Source organism: Myzus persicae, unplaced genomic scaffold (genome assembly GCF_001856785.1).
Source record: "Myzus persicae strain clone G006 unplaced genomic scaffold, MPER_G0061.0, whole genome shotgun sequence".
Taxonomy (NCBI): Eukaryota; Metazoa; Arthropoda; class Insecta; order Hemiptera; family Aphididae; genus Myzus; species Myzus persicae.
The window spans coordinates 90,305-103,147 of NW_019104455.1; the positions used below are offsets into that span (position 1 = coordinate 90,305).

At 26.2% G+C, this 12,843-nt stretch overlaps 1 protein-coding gene across 2 annotated transcripts; it reads right to left on the bottom strand.

The window, feature by feature from the left end:
* Window positions 1-1,141: 1,141 nt before the first annotated feature.
* LOC111042292 (thiamine transporter 2-like) lies at window positions 1,142-12,512 on the bottom strand. 2 transcript variants are annotated; one of them, XM_022326849.1, is made up of 10 exons: window positions 12,307-12,511; window positions 6,447-6,583; window positions 4,358-4,528; window positions 4,031-4,247; window positions 2,773-2,945; window positions 2,582-2,713; window positions 2,393-2,489; window positions 2,037-2,229; window positions 1,605-1,746; window positions 1,142-1,288 (listed from the first exon to the last, which is right to left on the bottom strand). In XM_022326849.1, the coding sequence occupies exons 2-10, from the start codon at window positions 6,570-6,572 to the stop codon at window positions 1,208-1,210; spliced, it is 1,332 nt and encodes a 443-aa protein (XP_022182541.1). In that variant the 5' UTR covers window positions 6,573-6,583; window positions 12,307-12,511; the 3' UTR covers window positions 1,142-1,207. The 2 variants fall into 2 exon arrangements, with proteins under 2 accessions (XP_022182541.1, XP_022182542.1); XM_022326850.1 differs by lacking the exon at window positions 1,605-1,746 and having other exon boundaries at window positions 1,178-1,288; window positions 12,307-12,512.
* Window positions 12,513-12,843: the final 331 nt, after the last annotated feature.

Consider the following 12,843-nt stretch of genomic DNA (forward strand, 5'->3'; position numbering starts at 1 on the left):
AACGACATTTCGGACAAATGTAAATAGTCAACAATTAGATATTCTATTATATATTATATTTATCCAGTCGATCCTTCCACTTACACACAATAACTTACTTGGTGGCTTAGAATTATGACTTATTTATAACAGTCACTTATTTTTCTGGATGTCTTGTATACAAATATAGTAATAATGTAATTGACACCAGTGTGAAAATAATATAAATAAACAATATTTTAGTCACCAAAAAACTCCTGCGGTATAAGCCCTGATTGGTATAAAAAAAATGCAACATACTGCTATTTATTATGACTTCCTTTCAAAAAAACTGCTAAATGGAACCTTGTTTTAAATTTTCAATCCTTAGCTATAAATATTGAAAATTTCATACATTTTTAATACATTTTTATTTTTCAATTTGGTAAATGTTGTCAACATTTGAACTTTAAATGTTTATAAAAAAAAATAGTGCTCAAGTATTTTTAATATTTTTCAATTACTATTGTAACAATATAATAAGAGTCTTGAATACAATTGTCATGCTTTTTGATCCAATAAATACAATTTTCTTGACATTTATAGAAAAAAAGCAAAAAAAAATTTTAATTTAAAATGTCCGTCTACAGCTTATAACAAGTTAAAATATTTTGAAAATGTTATTATGGTGTATAGAAAATGCTAACACAAAACATTCAGTGAAAATTTCATGTGTCTATGGTAATTTTTTTTAGAGTTACACTAAAAACTAAAATCGATTTTTTTAGAAAACTAGTTTTGCGTACCAATTCTCGTTTTTCCTGTCGCTCTTGAAAACTATTGAGAATTTCAAAATTTCACTTCAAACTAAGTTCACTTTTCCTACCAGTAAAGTTGCTGTTGAAAAAAATCGAAGCACTTTTACTGCCTCAAACCATGATGACAGACAAAAATAAAAATAAATAAACGCACATCATTGTAAAATCAATACATTCATCGATCCGCTCAGAATCTAAAATCATTTTAGTAACTTTAGAAACTATACGTAATATTAAATGATTCTTGTAAATAAGTTTAAATTAATAAAAAATAAAATATATTAATTTATATACATCCATATAAGTGTATTAATATGTATAAAATATAAAACACTTAAAATATAATATAATATAAAATATTACCATATATTTGTACAAAGAATACACGTGTTACGACAATAGTTCAATGTTCTTTCATATATTCGGTTTTTTCATAGACGCCTAGATGAGATGAATGCCATTAAGAAAAACAAACATCCCAAGAACATAAAATACACACTGTAGATCAAAAACTGAAAATATATCAATGCAAAATATTCAAGTTGTTATTTAACATAATAAATAAGAAATTTGATTCATATTTTTAGCATGTTATTTATTAAGTTACTTTGTGTTGAAAATCTGTCATTTGTTAAATAATCGTTAAACCTACATTTAATTAACTACCTACCAAACAATTAACGCAAATACATTTAACAGCATGGCTGTAAGTTATAACTGTACTTTATGACTAATTGTATAGTATAATATTATATACCTATTGTATACTATTTTTATCAATTAAGTATGCTAGGTTGTACAATAGAATTATTAATACAAATCTATTACCTGTTGACGAATATCAAAAGAGAAAAATTTATCTTCAATGACGACCACAGTGAATATAATAATCAAAATATAAGCAATCAACTTGTTAAATCCAAATATTAAGGCATAACAATTACGTTTCAAGAATTTGGCAACTTCTGCGCTAAAAGTTAAAAAAATATTTGACATTCATGCCGACAAAATATTATAAACTTGCATTATCAAAAATATATACTGTCTATGGTCTATTTATTATAATCTACATGTTATAATATTATATAATAATAAGAAAATTGTCAATTACATACTATTCAGAGTTAATAGTCGATTAAATAAACAAAATAAATTAATGAAAATTAGTAGTTTTGGCAGCAAAATAATTTTCAAAAAAATACAAATTATATAAATGGAAAATTTTCTGAAATAAATAATTTAGGTACATTTTGATTTTACCTTGCTATTGTCACCATAGTCTGATATGTACAACAGAATATTATAAAGTAGGCATACGACTTTATTAGAGATTCAGTAAAAGAAAGAAAATATAACACTACTCCAAGTCCCATGGCTACTATTGCCATTACAATGTCTCCATACTTATCCCAATCTCCGTTTACTCTTCCAATTCCATACGTAGCAGCAGCGCCTCAAAACATTTAGGAAACATTAATAGTATAAATGTAGTATAATAAAATCAAACGTTGTATTGATTAATGAACCCTACTTACTAACTATTCTAAATAATTATTAAAATACAATTAAAATAATTAGGTAAATGTGGATAAATAAGAGAAATTGCATTAATTTACTGAATAATGTGGCCAATGATTCGACTGCACCGTTCAAAGAGTTTAGTTTGCCGTGCACTTCAATTTCTTCCCAATAAAGCTGGATATATTGCGAAACCTAAAAGAACATAAATCAGTCTTATAAGACTATGATTTGTTGCAAAATAACAAATTTAATATCAGCTATTATATATAATGAAAAATATTTACCAATACATAACCACTAAGTGACAACGACCACCAAACTGACCATTTAAATACGTTAGCATCCGCATAAGTTACATAGAAATCATCCCATAGCTTTTGAATAACTTCAGAACATTTCATTTTTATAAAGAATTTCTGTAATTATATAGTCAACCACATTATAAATATTACAAAGAATATTATGTTTTACATACTTTCATATTATTTTTATCTAGGTTCATATTAGTGGATTCATTGATTTTTGTTAGGATAATTTTTTCATTATCATCTACAATCACATCTAGAACGGGTTCTTTTACTTTATAAAAATACAAACTAAACATAACTGGTGGCATAATTAATGACCAGATCGTAGTTAAAATCATACCTAAAACAAATTATTCAAATACAAGTTTAAGTGTAGACAATATGTAGAAAATGCAACAAAATGTATCTATTATATTATTATATCTTATATATCTAAATTTCATCATTAAATATATTTATGATCAAAAATTAATCTCGAGGCATTAATGTTATTGGAAATATTATTTAAACACAATTCAAATTAATTATAAAACAAGTAATGAATAAAAATAATATTATGTTTTTTATTATTAATATTTTTAAGTTTTTATTCTTTTGAATGACAGCATGTATTTTTAATTTCATACTCCCAATCATATTATTATTCTGAGAATAATTTCAATACATAAAAATTGAATTTTAAATAAGAAGTTAATTAGTTAAAAGTTATAACTTATCAGTATTGTTAAGGATACCTTTGTGCCACTTCACTTCACTGATTTTAACGGAAAATTAATATTCTACTTCAGAATATAAAATTAAAAATGTATTCTGTCATATAAGATATTAAAAAACTTAAAAAATTACAACGATATAAATATAATTGTTTTAAAAAATTTTATTTTGAATCGTTTTAAACTAAATATATAGTATACATTGATTAAACATAAATAATTATTTCTGAAGACATTATAATTGTTTAGTATATAGTGGTGTATCGTGATGTCTACTCTTAGTTGCGTACGTAGTGTAAGTACCGGCCGGTGTTACAAGTTCCCGAATGGGTAACAATCAGGTATTTTTAGCAACAAATACTTGCCAAACATACAGAAATACGTATTTAAACTGACCAGGTCTATGCTGTATGGCAATATGGCATCATTGCCTGATATCGTTAGAAAATGATATCATGTACTTGTCAATGATATCATTTCCTTCCGTTATTAGAAATTATAATCATTTCCTAAGTGTCAACATTTCCAGTAACATTTACATTTTTATACCCAAACGCTTATAAACGTGTTAAGAAAAAGTTATTTTTAAAATTTGTTGTTCTAGTACAATGTACAGGACTGTACAATTATTTTTGTCCAAAATGACAAATGACTGATATTTAAAACAACACAAAAAATAAGTAGGTACTATGTAATATAGCATTTTACTCACCAAATATACTTAAATAGAGTAAATATGCATAGCTTAAAATATTATATGATATAAGAATTTGAGCTATTATACCACAACTACATTTTCCAATCAAAACTGAAGTTCTCACTATACTAGTAGCGATCTGATATTTATCTTTATTCCTGATACTTGCAAACATATATGTATAAGACGCAACTTCAGCTGCTCTAAACAGCATTAAAAATATTTGACCAGACTAAAAAATAAAAATTATAAATTGTAAATATGTATGAGTTGGTTGTGTAAGCAAAAATAGAATTTTAAAATAAATCTAAAAGAGTTAGGTATGGTTAGGTAGGTACGTACTTTCAAAAAACTTATTGTTGGAGATCCTAGTAGTAAACTGTAAGACATTATACCGGATAATCCATTTAAAATTATTATTGGCTTATATTGTAGATAATCGGTAACTAGGAATACGATTACTACAAATAACACGCTAACATAACTACCCACTGGATAAACGTCTTCTCTTATCTATATTAAATTTGAAAAAAGAGTAAGGTGAAAATAATGTGGATGAACTATAAATTTACTTCAAGGCTTTGTATAATTATATGTACAACTTATAACAGTATAGGCTTTTTTAAAAGATTTCAAACAATTAAGCTTTACCGAAATTACTATTGGAGTGCAAATTACGTAATTGAGTTGGTTGTACAATAACAGTATTACATTGCCATACAAATTAATAAGGATAAAATAAATAAGAATACTTATAAAAATATAAGGATACATAAAATATTATAAAAAGTATGATATGCATTAAAATTATAATTTTAATAATGCTTTAAATGTATTAATTTAATAATAAAACAATTTCATGTAGTTAAATACTACCTATTTGATATTGTTAAATAGATTTGTATAAAATACAACTTATATGATTTATTAAATATTGACTTTGCCTACTACTATATGAATTAAGAATAACCTTCTATATATACAAATAAAAATAAAACTATGCGTGTGAATAATCATTTTTAGTTTAAGAAGGTAATTCCAATATTTAAAATGTCATAATTTATTTATTTATTTATTTATTTATATTTAAGGGTCTAGCCCTTTGGATAATAATATTAAAACATGATAAAATCGTCTCAGGTGAAATGCAATAAAATAAGACATACGTTATTTTACATATTTAATCATTTTTACACTACCTAATTATAAACTATCCGTTTTAGTTATATATATCATTATGATACATATATTTGTAAATTTCGTTTATAAATTATAATGCTAAAAAAGAAGACTAAAATAATTTGTGAATTTATACCATCAAAATTGGTGGTTGAGTAGATTTAATGTAACTATACTCTCGGTTAAAATAGCAGGGGGGATGAGCATAATCGGCTCGTTCTCTTCTGGACAAAGTATTGGTACAGCGTTTGTTGATATTTCAAAAATGTATCTTAACAACCTTAAATGATGACGTTCGGTTATTATTTGAAAAAAAAATCGAAGTCAAAAAGGACAGTCGTATACATTTTTAAGTGAATCAATAAATACCAAAGATAGAAAATACCAAGATTCTGTTAAGTAAGAGCTTAAAAATGACTGAATCTTAAGGATCAACAGCTGAATTATTAAAAATTAAAATAAAACAGCCATAAACATTAATTTGAAACTAAATACCATACAATACGTAGGAAATATTCTTTGTGGTAATAAGATTAAACGCGATTGAGTCCGATCATCTTTTGATGTGGAACGTTCATTTACTAGGTAGATGTGAGTCAGTGTTAAGAAGTAAGTCTTGGTTTCATTCTTAAGACTGTATGGTTTTTAATTGTAGTACTTTAAAATGATAAGTAATTAAAAACAGTTGTATTTTATGTTAATGTAAAAAATATTTGATTCAATTCAATATTATATATTCAAAAATAATAATATTAACAAATAACACATTCTAGATCTAATATAGTAAAAATTTTGTTATTACATATTTTTAATTGATTATTAGTTGTAACACCATAATAAATAATAAATAAATAAGCATTATTTTGGCTTTTTTATCACATTGCATAAATCTCAGCCCTAATTATAGTTTAGTATGATTGGCTATATAATTATAATATAGGTAGCTTAGGATAATGCTTAAAAGTTAAAGGTAGTTAAGTACGTTGAAACATTAATATTCTATCTATATATACTGGATGTATTTGGCTATAGTTGCTAACCCATTACCCATATATTCATCTTTAAGGCCTTATAATTTTAATCCTTTTTTAAGGTGATTTGGTCCTGAAACACTTTCTTTACAATAGATACAATATTTAAATACAATCTTATTTAAATGTATACTGTTCCTATGCATGCAAATATCTATGATCTACAGCTAAAATTATTAATAGCTATATTAACCTTGGTTCATCAGTTATACTGAACTTACTATTCTAACGGTGTATTTTTCTGGAAGAAGTGTCAGATACTTAATAATAAAAGGATCTATTGGACGAAATTCTCGGAGCATCACATACACTGAAACATATAAGCACACTTTTTTCCATGGTTCCATAATATTTACTTCTGAAATCAACATAATTGTTTTAAATTTTATACAAAATAGGTTCAAAGTAAAATACAAAGTTATTTTACATTTTTAATTTTTGGGATACTATTAGAATATTTAGAAATTAACAATTATAGGTACCTACTAAATGTATAAATATGTTTCTTCTACTATCGTCTCTTAGTTTTTACATATCAACTGTCATCACAATTCATCGCACATCTAAAACAAGACTGTCACGACTCAATATCAATAGTTTTGAGAAACAGAGATTTGAAATTTAAAACTCTTTAAAAGAGTTTTTTACAGAAACATTTAAAATTAAAAATTAAAATACTTATAAAATATACCTACTTCTTATTTTTACTTCATTAAGTATTATTAAATACTCTCTTGAACCCAAAAAGTTAGACTTATGGCATTTCCCAATTTTTTATGTGATACAAGACTGCCGTATTTGGAGACGTGACTGTAAAAAATGTCTATTTGAAAATACAAGACTGACGTTTTTCATAATATCACAAATTATGAAACGCAATACTGCCATAATAGGTACTAAATATTGCCGTTTTCCGCTCAACCTATCACACGAAAAAGAGTTTTTATTGAGCTCAAGAACGCCCTTAATCGAAATAAGGTGGCCTTGAATTTTAACATACCTAGATGATTAATTGGATAAATTAAATCACTAAGTATACTGCAACATAAAGTAGAAATAATAGCTATCATTCTTTAAAAATTATCTAAAAATACTGCGATACATCTTTTTAAACTAAAAATACAAATTAAATTTTAATAAGAATGTTGTATGTATGTGTTAATTTAAAAAAAATAATGATACTCATATCACGTTTAATTAATACTAAAAATAAAAAAAGGATTCTTAAAACTTTATTAAGTTGCACTTTTTTTTTCCAGACTTTTAAGCAAAATGCTCTTAAGGTCTCAACAGAGACTTACAAGACTCTCTACGATTTTTATTAAAACGGGACAATTTTAACAATTTAGTTATACAAGTTAATTAATTTTAATGAATGATATCGCATCCAAAAAAAGTTAGAAAGATTTAAATATAAGCGACATTTAAAATATTTTATTTAATTTACAAATTTATATTGTATATTATAACAAACTAACTGTACTTGTATTTTCTTATATTTTTTTAGTAATAGTATACATTTAACATTCAATGCAAATAATTATACATTAGCTTTATTGTTTGTTTTGATTTGATTTTTATAAATAAAAATAATAATGATTAATACGATACAAAATTATAATATGTTTCAATACATTTAAATGTATGATCAACTTAGAATAGAGGAGTATTAGGCTTAAGAACGAATGATTGCCCCACAAGTTTGAATTGCAATGGACCCAGCAAAACCTTGCACCTGCACTAGGGAACATACTAGTAAGTTAATACATTAGTACAAATTGTATTCAGTTGTTAGTTTGTTAGGCTCAGACACTTTATTATGTTATATTATGTAAAAGTTGCAGCTTAAGTATATTTCAGGAAACATTCTAATGAAGGCTAAATGTGAAATATTGTTTATTTATAAATTTGACGTAACGGCATAATATTATAGTGTAACTTATTTTATGAATGAGATTAAATTAAAAATCTATATCCCCTTACTCATTGTTTATATCAAACAAATAATAATCGATGTTCGTTAGAAGATAAAGTAAAATGTAATTAAATCCGTTCTAAATTTACCATTTTGAAATAATATTTCAAAAACTTAATACCAGAATTAACTTAATTGGATTTAGGTTCCGTGATTTATTATATAATTATTCTTGTATCAATACTCCATAATACGTACCTATGTGAGGATGTGACTTACACACATTGCCTATCTGTGACTAGAGCCTCGAGAAAATACTCTTGCATTTTAAAGTAAAAACTAAAATATTATTAAATTACATTGAACTAATTTATATGTTTTGATGAACAAAAATTACTTAGGTGAACTTTTTATTTTAATAACCATCAGACAAAAGAACTTGAAGTTAAAAATATACAAGATGATTCTTAAAAACACAAAAATGCAATATTTCAAGACAATTACCTAATTTTCTTCCAAATGTATTGTCTTATTAAAGAAGTACGCATAATCAAATGTAGGTACGAGTAATTTTGTAATAAGTATATTTCGTATTGCTTTTTTTTTCTGTCTTGTTGGTGCTCTATATTGATAGAACTGCAATGAAATATAGTTATATTATATTTTTATAAATATTGATGTTTTAATGAAAATCTATAATTTTAATTTCATAAATTCATAATCAAAAGCTGAATATTTTTCTGAAACATATTTTATACCCAAATAGAAAATTTTAAATCCAATAAAATTTGTTGGTATATAAAATATCTCATATTATTGTATACAAAATACTCACAAAGTATTATAGGTATAGAAAATTAAAGTTATGTTCTAAATGGTTAAATGGATGATTTATGTTATAGTAGGCACTTATAAGCAATTAACTAGGTAATTTGTTTAGCTGAACTGTTTTTTTTAAAGCATGCTTTCATTGATACAATAATAGCAGTTCATATTTTAAACATTTTTTATAGTTTACCTATTCGTATCTCGTAGATAGGCTATATGTAAAGTATATTTAATTAGGCATGAAAACCTTTTTTCAGTATCACCTAGCTCATTCAGTTACCTAATTATAATTATAACAGGAAATTGGAACAATAAAAAACATTAGGTAATTGCAGTTTGGCTCTTTAGACACAATGATTAAAATTATTTTTAACGAAAAAAGTTTTAAAAAAGTTTTAATATTATATTATAGGCAAACTATAATAAGTAATTTTTCAATTCAATGATCACATGCTATATAATATCATTGAAATGTTTACACATTGATGAAACAAAATTTCAAGATGCATTTACTTACTTTTAATTACAACTAAAATAATCTTTCGACTTTCGAGCACCTATATAGTATACTGTATGTGAACAGGCCCTATAAATTAACATATTATATTTATCCCTCACAGTGTGTTAATCTTTATACTTTTTCACTTTTATAACTTTAAGGTAGTTACAAAGTAATTTTTACTTTTTAATAATGAAAATAAGCCATACTATTATTATTATTAGAACGCGATTTTAAACTCTTATACATTTAGGTATATAATGACAACTAAGTAACAAATCTGCTAAATGGTGTAGGTATCCAATAAAATGTAAATTTAGCTATACCACTAGTTACCTATATCATAATATTATATAATTTACTATTTAATGTACCTACCATACTGCACTACTACCAGAGCCCTAATTATTATGGAGTAGCTAGGAGGAATGCAGCCTCGGACATCGACATAAGTAAAGCCCCTATGACCTACATAATAATTAAGTATAGACTTATAGTATAAATTATTTATAATCTTTAAAATAAATTAAATACAAAAACAATGTATCAAGCAAAAAAACTGAATTTATAATTTAGGTTGAAGTGCCTCACCAAAAAATTGGCCTTTGATCCCAAAATTCCTAGGTAGGGCTCTGAGTACTGCCTATCATTTAACATTGCACAAAAAGAGGTAAATAATACACCAAATATATACAAGCGTAAAATTTCAATGACTTTCTTCATTTTTTTTTAAATAACACAAATAGTCGTTTAAGATAACTGCCAAACATACTACAACTAGTACAACATTATAATATGAAGGTATGACTACAAGTGGCTATATATTATATTATTTTAGCATAACCACATAGGTAAGTCGTATACTGAGTAATGCGGACATCTATGCTAGTGACATAAGTTTGACTACCCCAAAAATGTCTATTAAATGTGCATATTTTATTCTGTTAATAATTATTATACAGATTACAGGGTACGAACTAGGCACCAATACCCTGGTAGATAATATAGCAATACAGACGAAAACCTTTTAGTTCAACTGCAACCATGCCTACTATAAAGTTAAGCCAGGAAAGACACGAACCAAAAATGCATTACACTCGACTTTTAAGTTAAGTTGAATATAGCTTGTGTAATAAGGCCAGATATTGATAAGACTAACTTTTAGAGGTCATGTAAGTAAACTGGAAATAATGTGATTCATATAACAATAAATACAAAAACTAAAATATGTATTATAAAATGATGCACATACAATAAATATAAATATACTTAAAAAAAGTTATTAAAATATGTTTAACCATAGACTAAAAATATATAATAAAAGTATATACTATACATACTGAAATATATCAGTTATATACTTATATATAATATAAATATTATTGATAAGTTATAATATATACGATTTCCATAGGTACATCCATAGCAGGAGGAAGGTATATACAATAGTTCCTAGTCTCCTACACCATTTAACTAAACCACGATATCCTAGACATTCACTATTGTTATTGCCTATTGGGTAGTATACTGCCTTAGGTATTAGTGTATTACTATTAATATATATATATTCCGTACATTAAAGAAGTGACACTTTATTGCACAACTTACTCTAAATCTCAATGTCACGTAAAAATTAAAATCATATTAAACCGAATTCTGCTCTGAGTGATTCTTAAAATTCGGTAGGTATAATTTATCAGTTTTTTAAATCTAAACATATTTTCCTCAGAAACCTGAACAAAATAGTCGGTAAAGGAATTGTTTTCAATATTCAACATACTAATGATATTTAATTTTCTACAATTGTCAAGTAACATTGTAGTAAGTTCATTCGAATAATTTCCAGCTATTGAGTTTCCTAATAAGTCTTTTATTATTTACATCAAAGTTATTAAGATTCGTGCTATTCATGTATAATCTATAAGAACTATATAACTACACAATTATATTATATTTTAATCATATAATCCATAAATCTTTTCGATTTTCAACAGTCGAAATTGATTGAGTAGAGTAGACAAAACTCACACACACATCAAATGATTTCAACATCCATGACGAATTTCATTCGCTCACTCTGTTCGCAATATTATTTTTATACTTAAATAAGTTCCTCCGCAATCCACAAATTTACCTAATAATACACTCATTTATTGTCATCGCTATCAATTATATATTTCGAGTATCACAATATTATCTTTCATCTATACCAGTGTTTCCCAACCGGTGGTCCGCGGACCACCGGTGGTCCGTGGGCCAGTCATAGGTGGTCCGCGGTACCTTTCTTAGTTTTCTATTAAAACTGCAAAATGACTCTGACTGCAAAAATATGTTTGATTCTGGTATGAACCTTGAGGAATTTTGGTGCAGAAGGGCAACATTACATATTCAACTACGGGAAATTGCCTTACGTTATTTAGTAGTATTTTCAACTACGTATTTGTGTGAACAAGGATTTTCCAGTCTACTTGTGATCAAAAATAAACAGAGAAATCGCTTGGACGTAAGTGACGACATGCGTGTAGCCATTCATCCGAGAATTGAAAAACTGGTCAAAGAAATGCAGCCACAAAAATCACACTAAGTAAATTATTAGTAAAGTTTAATAATTAAATAATTATATATAATAGTACAGTAAAATAATAAAAAAATTTTAATAAATGTTGTGTATTCTTGTTAATGAGCAAAAAAAAAAAAAAGGTCTTCCTAGTTTGTGTAAAATTGAGGTGGTCCGCGACCTATAAAATATTGTGGAAGTGGTCCGTGGTGGTAAAAAGGTTGGGAAACACTGATCTATACATACAATAATATTTTAAATCATGATATTATGCACACTTACTTATTATGATATGTAATGACCTAGACTTTAAGATGTACACTACGGCTCGAATGCTTGTAAATTATTGTAAAATTGACACGTACGGAACTCGAAAACTGCAGTCCATTCAGTATTCACAAATGACAGTAAGTAACAGACGACAACGTTGTTAGTCAGCGCTTGCGTTGTGTTGCTGGACAAGCGAGCATTTGTTTCGCAAGCGGTAGCGGATACTTTGAATTTCCCTCGCCATTTCGGTAACAATTAACTATGACTTTCTATCAACGATAACCACGTTATCGGTATCATAACTCGAACGTTAGTTTTTTTCCTCCATGCAATTTCAGAAAAAGGACCCAATATCAGCATCTCGTACAACAACAAACAATAATAGAACAATGACAACGACTTTTTGAGGTTATGTTTCAATTATCACTACAATTGTGATTAATCATTTTGATAACGTTAAAAAGAAAAGCAAAATATAAGAATCATAATAACAATTAATATTTAATATACTCGTCCTCGTAATAGTCGATCACACAAATTTACAATTTT

Coding starts and splice junctions, on each gene's coding strand:
- LOC111042292 (XM_022326849.1), bottom strand. CDS start 6,572: ATGGAACCATGGAAAAAAGTGTGCTTATATGTTTCAGTGTATGTGATG. Junction 2,230..2,392: donor ATCATTGGCCACATTATTCA/GTAAATTAATGC, acceptor AAATGTTTTGAG/GCGCTGCTGCTACGTATGGA. Junction 1,747..2,036: donor ACTATGGTGACAATAGCAAG/GTAAAATCAAAA, acceptor TTTAACTTTTAG/CGCAGAAGTTGCCAAATTCT.